General features: G+C 31.5%; 1 protein-coding gene across 1 annotated transcript in view; it reads left to right on the top strand.

Annotated features, from left to right (window-relative positions):
- Nucleotides 1,017-8,377, top strand: part of LOC109836816 — an 8,223-nt gene continuing 862 nt past the window's right edge. The window contains exons 1-2 of the mRNA XM_020404830.1: nucleotides 1,017-1,212; nucleotides 1,335-1,408. Of these exons, the coding sequence (XP_020260419.1) occupies nucleotides 1,193-1,212; nucleotides 1,335-1,408 (94 nt within the window). The 5' untranslated portion in view covers nucleotides 1,017-1,192. The remainder of the gene's footprint in view (nucleotides 1,213-1,334; nucleotides 1,409-8,377) is intronic.

An 8,377-nucleotide genomic window follows, 5' to 3' on the forward strand; every position in this document is an offset into this window, starting at 1 on the left:
CTCTTTGGAGTATTGAGGAACAGTTTATACTCTTGTACTCTTTGGAGTATAACATGCTAATATAATATAATATAATAATTAATAATAGTAATTTGTAAGTATAGTATAATATATTATATTTTAATATAAAGTAAAATAATATTTATATTATAATAATAACTAAATAATATAATAAACCCATTGGATAAGTTAATTTAGAAGTAATTAATAGATAAAATTATATTTTAATAAGGTGTCACATCATCAATTATCCCACATGCGTTATCAAATCAAAGGCTCAAATTATCCCATTATCTCACTTTATCCTATTTTACCACACTTAAAATATCCTAAGGTGGGGTTAGTCAACTAGAACTTAAAATTGGAACTGAGATAATCTGTGGGATAAATTTTTAAGATGTTAGTCACATAGAACTAAAAGTAGAACAAAATTTTACAGTGTTAATCAAGTAGAACTCTAACAAAACTAGAATTGGGATAATGGTACAAAATTATCCTATTTTTTTTATTTTTCTATACAAAAATGAGAGTTCTAGTCTTTCAAATTATTCTTAGTTTTAGCTTGGAACTAGGTGGTAAAAAACTAGAACTCGTATTTTTTTGTTATTTTTATTTTTTATATTTATTTGTTTCTTTACTTCTTTCTTATTATGGTTATCACCATCATTAGATTATCATTATAATAATAATTATTAATATCTTATAGTCTAACCAAAAATTATTTAATTAATAGTAAAGAACATTCTTGTAAGTAATTATCAACCAATAATAGTAAGTTTAAAATACATAAATAGTATTTATATCTTCAAAATGCATAAATATATATTTCATAATTATTAAAATTTATCCCATATTTTTTCATCAAAATATCCCGCTGCACAAAATTGTTCCTATTTATCCCACATAAATATCTCACTAACGAAAAATTATTTCAGTTTAACAATTATCCAATTGCTATGAGCTGTTTGTATTCGCAAGGGAATACGTCGGCGTACAAAATAAGCGGCACCCCAAAGGAGAGAGAGAGAGAGAAGAGGACGAAATTAAAGAAAAGGAGGATCAAACCGAAAGCTACCCAAAAAGGGTACCATCAGATTCTTTTTATCTCTTTTCTTCTTTTTCCCCTTTTCTCTTTTATATAGTTTTACGATCGAGATCCAGGGTTTGGAGAGAGGGAGAGAGAGAGAGAGAGATGGGCCTCCTTTCTAACAGGTTATTTGACAATTATTTTCCCTTTTTCTGATTTTGTTTTCGATCATACGATCCCAATTTTGATTTGGGTGATTATTTATTTTTCACGTGTATTTGGTTCGTGAAATTAATGGTGATGATAGGATCGCGAGGTCTAGTTTGAAGCCTGGGGATCACATCTATTCTTGGAGGACTGCTTATGTCTATGCCCATCATGGTCTCTTCTCTTCTCCCCTTTGCTTTGTATTTAATTTTTAATTTTTAATCTTTTTCCTATTTTTCCATGTCATTATTGTTAATGATAGTAATGATTTTTTTTTCATAACCCAAATTGGTTATAACTTTGTAGGATTTACGTGTGCCTATTTAGGTTTCTAACCCAATATAAATGCATACTTTGTTCATTCTTAGTTGTGTTTGAAAACTTTGTAATTACCCCTAATTGGTTAATTGTATTTGTTAAGGGAAAAAAGATTTTGTCTTGCATAGATAGAGTAATAGCGTCATATGCTATAAACTCCATACTTTGTAGTTTGTTCATTCTTAGTTGTGTTTGAAAACTATGTAACTACCCCTAATTGGTTAATTGTATTTGTTAAGGGGAAAAAAAGATTTTGTCTTGCATACATAATAGCGCCATATGCTATAAACTCCTTACACTATAAGCTGGCTCATTGCTACTTTATCCAAGCATATGTTGTAAATGTGCAGGATTTTTTTCATACGACATTCTAGCTTGTGCAATATGTAAAGAAACATTGTTTGTGGCTAATGAAAAAAGAAATCAAGCGACCTAGGCCTTGATGGTTAACTTTCTTTGCAATTTCTACAATGGTATTAGAGTTGGCAATCTTACAATCCTAATAAGCATTCGATTTTTGACAGAATTTAAACATTAGCCTTGCCCAAAAGCCTCTTTGTTTCAGCCAATAGAAAAGGGCCTTCTGTTCATTACATGAACAGGTTCTGTTATTTTTCGCATGAACAAGAGAGTAGTTGTAGCTCAAAGAGAAATACGCAATTTCCAAATCATGTGTAGTGCTCGTAATTCGGGACATGGTCTGAGTGTTGAACTAATTTTGACACTGCAAAGATTATAATAAAGGAGGTGAGGAATAAATGATGTCAAAATTGTTCAAATGACTAACAGTAGAAAAAATGTATGTGATCCCCTTGGCTGGCTCTGAATCAGTGAATCTAGTTAGAAAATAATGTTGCTTGGCTTATCATGAAGTTTATCATGAAGCAAAAGTTTGATTTTTAAACTCATCGTCATGCATGAGTGAAATAAGCAGATTGTTGGGCAGCTTGGGCTGTTTAAAAAGAATAAAGAGGGGGAAAACTAGATTAGATGTTTTAGGATGAGATCTCAATGAGGTTTGATCATCCAACAAATGCAACCTAATCTCTTATCAAATCAACATATCCTCTGTATCCTCTTTTCTATGTAAACCCAACTCCATCAGGGCTAAAGTCCTCCATTTCCATGATCAATATTATCCTTTACTATTTTTAATATTTTATTTAAATCTTAATCTATCTTAATTATAATTATATCCTATTTTAATCCACGTAAACTGTTTATAGCTCAACAATTTAAAAATAATATTAATGAAATATGAAATATATAAAACAACTTTACGGTATTAGTTTGATAGGGTAAAGAAATCATACGTAGCTAACATACTATAGGACATGAAGTATTGCAAAGTCTAAAAAGTTTTAACTTACACAAAATACCCTAAGTTCAAAATTATAAAAAAACGTCCTAAGGTTTCAAAACTTAAAACAACAGACATGAAATTAAGCAACTAACAGCAGCTTGCAAAAAAATTATAATTTGTAGTTAACACCCTCAAATTCAATGTCTCTCAAATTATAGAAACACCCTCAACAATTCATATTAAAAACAGGCACCCTAAAATTCTAAAATTTTAAAACTTGCAAACAACATAGATGAATACAAGGGATTACCATGATGCACCTAAATTTTTTTTACGAAAAAACACCATAAAATTCTAAATTTAAAACTGGTAAACAATATAGGTAAATTCAAGGATTACCATCAGACACCTAAAAATATAAAATTTGCCTAAATTAACCTCAGAGTTATAAAAATTACAAAAAATCCTTTAAAAGTTAAAATCGCAAAAAGGTTTTAAAATTTATAGTCAGTACACATCAAATCTGAAAACTATTGGCAGACCGCTGTTCAAAAAATAACACAAAGTTTTAATAATTGTAAAAAACACTCAAAATTATAGAGTTGTAAGAAATATCCTGACATTTAAAAATTACCACCAACACATGAAACATAGAAGTTACAACGACAAAACTTAAAATAATTTTTTTTAAAACACTCCTAAAGTGTTAAAAATTGCAAATTACACATTTGAAGTTCAAAACCACAAAAGAGGGCTAAAATTTTAAAACTTGGCAAAGAAAAGCATACTTGCTTGGTATTCTTTCATATATATATATATATATATATATATATTTTCAATTTAGGGTTTACTATCCCTTTTAGCATCTAAAAGTAGTCTAAGTTGATGCTGGTAAAAAAAACAATAATAATTGATTAAAAACACGCAGTTAAGGGATAAAAATTTGAAAAATATATGATAGCTTAAAAGTTATCATCACTATGCAAATCAAAGTCACTACATATAATTTTACTAAGAAGTTGGAGTAGCAAAAATATATATGTAACATTAATTGATAGAAGATTAAATCCTTAAAATTGATAAACTGCTATATTTTTATCTATTTTTAAAAATTCAAGACAAGGAAAGGCTTACGGTGGATACCTAGGCACCCAGAGACGAGGAAGCGCGTAGCAAGTGACGAAATGCTTCGGGGAGCTGAAAATAAGCATAGATCCGGAGATCAAATTGGCTAGTCAATACTAGAAAAAAATAAATAGGCTTTCTACATATGCATCGTCCAAAACAACAATTTATGTGGCCATGAATAAGGGATTAAGTGGAATAGAATTGGCCCGATTTCAAAAAGTTTCAAAAGAAAAAACAAGATGGGTCATCGAACCCATTTATTTATTTATTTTTGTACCTCATTGAATCGTAATATCATAATAATAGGTAGAAATTGGATCAATTTTGATATTCTATACAAGACTCCATAAGTGTAAGTGACAGTTCTTTATTATAATTATACACCACATTTTGATTCCGCCAATTGAAATCTACATGATACAACGAAAAAAGAAGACTACACACACATATATAATAAAAAACGATGAGCCAACAAAGAAAATAGTTGTGTTCTCCCCTCCACCACCATCCAAGCAAGCAACAAAGAGAGAGAAAACCTATTGCTTCCTGCCATCTATGCTAAAGAACACCATTTACAAATCAACCCAAATAAGGTTTCCATAAATCCAGAGGCGGATCCACGGTGGGGTCAATGGGGTTAATTGCCCCCACTGGATCTTGAAAGGGAAGAGAACTTAGAGGCTTAGAGCCCCATATAAATTTGTTAATTTTAATTTTTAACCATGGGAAGTCTGTTGGGTTCACTGGAAAAAAGAAACAAATAAGAGATGAAGATGAACAACACACCTTTTGGAGTTATTTTGGTGTTTTGAGAAATTTAAGTTGGTTTTGATTTTGTCTTCTTGTGACAGTCAATGGACACAATTTACGTGGGGGTCTAGAGTGTTTTGTTGTTGCTTTGGAAGTTTGGGTCTTTTTGATTTTGTCCATAGGATTAATTGGTGCAAGACATGGTAGAGTTGAACATAGACTTGGGTAGAGTTGAACATAGACTTGAATGGCTAAATTGGGTAGAGTTGAACATAGACTTGAATGGCTAAAATTGATATTGAGAAATAAAATAAACTAATAAATAAAAAATAAAATAATGATATAAGATAAAAAGATAAATATGTACTAAAATTTAAAAAAGAAATAACCTTTTTAAGATAAAAGATTAATCATATCTCTACTTTTTCTATTCATATTATAAATCAAGCTAAAAAATAACTCTATATCCAAGAGGTGAAATTCAAATCAAATTCCTATAACTTAATTCAAACTAAACACTATAACACATAAAATTTAAAATTTTAACAATCCTATCTATTATTATCCGCATCAGATAAAGTATTTGAATCTATCATGCTTTGGTTACATGCATACATCTGCATGTATTGAGTTTCTAATATCAATCTATCTTGCATCAGACCTCTAAGAAATATATTTACTACAAGACTGTATATCCGTTTGTCCCCCACAATATTTTCAACATTGACCCCTAGCCGCCCAATGTTTTAAAAATAAGCAATCCTATTAGTATTAATGTATTTAATATTCAGATAAAAAATATCATATACTAGTTATATTTGTAGTCTTGCCCTTAGTGAGCAAAGTTTCTGGATCCGACCTTGCATAAACCCATCCATAGAGTCTAATAAAAGAAGATCTCGTCCTTTCAAAAGCTTCTTTCTCTACCAATGGCGACTTAGAATACTCAATAAAAATTGCATTAAATAACCCCTGTGCCTCTAACTCAACCAAGCGTCATTTCAACTCGGAGTAACAAGCAAATAAGAATATATTTTTCTATACTTCTTAATTAAAATTACTCTGTCCTACGTTCCTTGCAACCAGCTAGCAGTCATAACAAAATGGCTCCGTTCTACAGTCGTGATTGGCAGCAACCCTAACAAAATGGCTCCATCCTATGATCCTTGCGGCTAGCAGGTAGCCAAAAAATTAAAATGGTTTCATCCTACGGTGACAACCATGAAAAAGTCCTATAATCCTCACGATCGGCATGTAGCCTGAATAAAATGGCTCCGTCTTATGATCCACGTGGCCGGCGGGCAGCCAGAAAAAAGAACGCCTCATCCTACAATCCTCGTGATTGGCAAGCAACCATGAAACATCACGTTTGACAGGCTAGACTCTGTTGCTATTTTCTTTGATTAATTAATCAACAATAATTACAAAGGAGAATGCAATCACAAAGCTGAGAGCAATGAGGATAGGGGACAAAACAAATTTGATTGAAAAAAGGAAAAATTGCACCATGGACCCTAAAAAAGTTCCAAATTATTAAACAAATGAAAAAGGGAGAAGTCCAACAGTCTTATAAAACTTTAAATTACAAAATAACCCTTATAAACTTTAGATTTGCAAAAGTTGTCCATAAATTGCTACAAGCCCCCTATAGATCCAGAGTTTGATACCAACCCCTTGAGTTGTTTAGGAACGTGCCCACGAAATTGCAGAACAGCCCTTGGCTGCCTCGAAATTGCAGTCCCTGAATCTAAGAATTGCAGATCTGTCCCCTAGACTGTGCAGAATTTGCATAAAAGTCACTGGAATGTACAAAATTTGTAAAAAGTCATTGTTACAAAAGACGCCAGGACTGTACAGAATTTGCGAAAAGGTCCCTAAAAATGTGTAGAAATTGCAAGCAGACCTTTAGGAGTTGCAGAAATTACAGAGCTGCGAAAATTACAAGACATTTCACGAAGATAAAAAATCAAGTCAATGATTGAAATGTCGATTAACTAAATTCAAATTCAAATTCAATTACCGAAATGTCAATAAACTAAACTCACGCTTAATGATTGGAATGTCGATAGACAAAATACAAATTATTGTGCAGACCACTAAGTCGTTAAACTAGAAAATAAATGTTCCATTAATAAAGAATTTATGTGTAGAAAAATATGCACAAATATCATTCAAAACTCAATTGTGTTGGTGGCTGACCTGAGTGACCTCTTTGTCGTTAAACTAGAAAAAAAACACAATTTGAACAAATTGCTGACAAATTGCTAAAATAAACAAATCTACAGCCAAAATTGGCAAAACTTGAGATAAGTTGCTAAATTTAGCAAACTCAAAATGAAATTGCAAAAATTAGCAGAGATGAAGATATGACGACAAAAATTGGTGAAATCAAGGTAAATTACTAAAAATAGCAAAATCAAAATCCATCCAAAAATCTAAGATAGACTGTCGAGTCTCTAAACTAGCAAACCTGCCTAAATCAGCAAAATCCAAGATAGATGCGGAGTCTCTAAACTGGTGAATCCATCCAATTGATGAATAAAATAGATTGCCTAATATCAATATTGACGAGACCCTCAAAATAGAATGTCGAGTCTCTAAACTTGCAATTAAGGATAACCTTCCAATGTGAAGCAAATCAATGTAAAATGAGGGGTATGCCCTTGGTTCAGTTGTTTACTCTATAATATTTGAGTGAGATAACAATTTATTTCTTCTGCTTTTGAGTTTCTTTTGATGGTGTGCATATTCCTTAATCGAAGGTACTTCTTAAAAAAAAAAGAGGGTAAGTTACAATATACTCTTGAGTTTGTATGAAGCAGTGAGTCCAAAATCACAATAAAAACCCTTACCAAAACGCCTCATTTGGTACGTAGGAATGAGTGAGAATGGAATGTCAATTCGCACTTCTCATTTCTCTAACAAACATTCCTAACAAACAAAACCTCTTTTTTGAAGTTGGAATGTGTATTCCCACTTCTCATTAATTCCCACATAATTTACAAATACGTCCATTCTCATTTTATTCCTTAAATTGCACCTAAACATGAGAATGGAAATGAGCATCTCATTTCCACATTAATTCAATTTCATTCTCACTTCACTCAATTCTTCCATACTAAATGAGGCGAAAGGGTGAAGTTATAAAATTAAAATATTTAATTTTTGTACTACACATGTTTCGCATCATAGGCTAGAGATAAATATTTTGAACCCTCCAGTTCCCAATTAAGTCGGTCAATTAGTTCCAATTAAACTAGCAAACCCACCCAAATCAGCAAAATCCAAGATAGATGCAGAGTCTCTAAACTGGTGCATCCATCCAATTGGTGAAATTTAAAATAGATTGCCTAATATCAAAATTGACGAGACCCTCAAAATAGAATGCCGGGTCTCTAAACTTGCAATTAAGGATAACCTTCCAATGTGAAACAAATCAATGTAAAATGAGGGTTATGCCCTTGGTTAAGTCGTTTACTCTAAAATATTTGAGTGGAATAAAAATTTATTTCTTCTGCTTTTGAGTTTCTTTTGATGGTGTGCATCATATACTAGAGATAGATATTTTGAACCCTCCAGTTCCCAATTAAGTCAGTCAATTACTTCCAATTTGCTGTTTATAACTTTTTGGTCTAATGCATTAT

Source organism: Asparagus officinalis, chromosome 4 (assembly GCF_001876935.1).
Source record: "Asparagus officinalis chromosome 4, Aspof.V1, whole genome shotgun sequence".
NCBI classification, from domain to species: Eukaryota; Viridiplantae; Streptophyta; class Magnoliopsida; order Asparagales; family Asparagaceae; genus Asparagus; species Asparagus officinalis.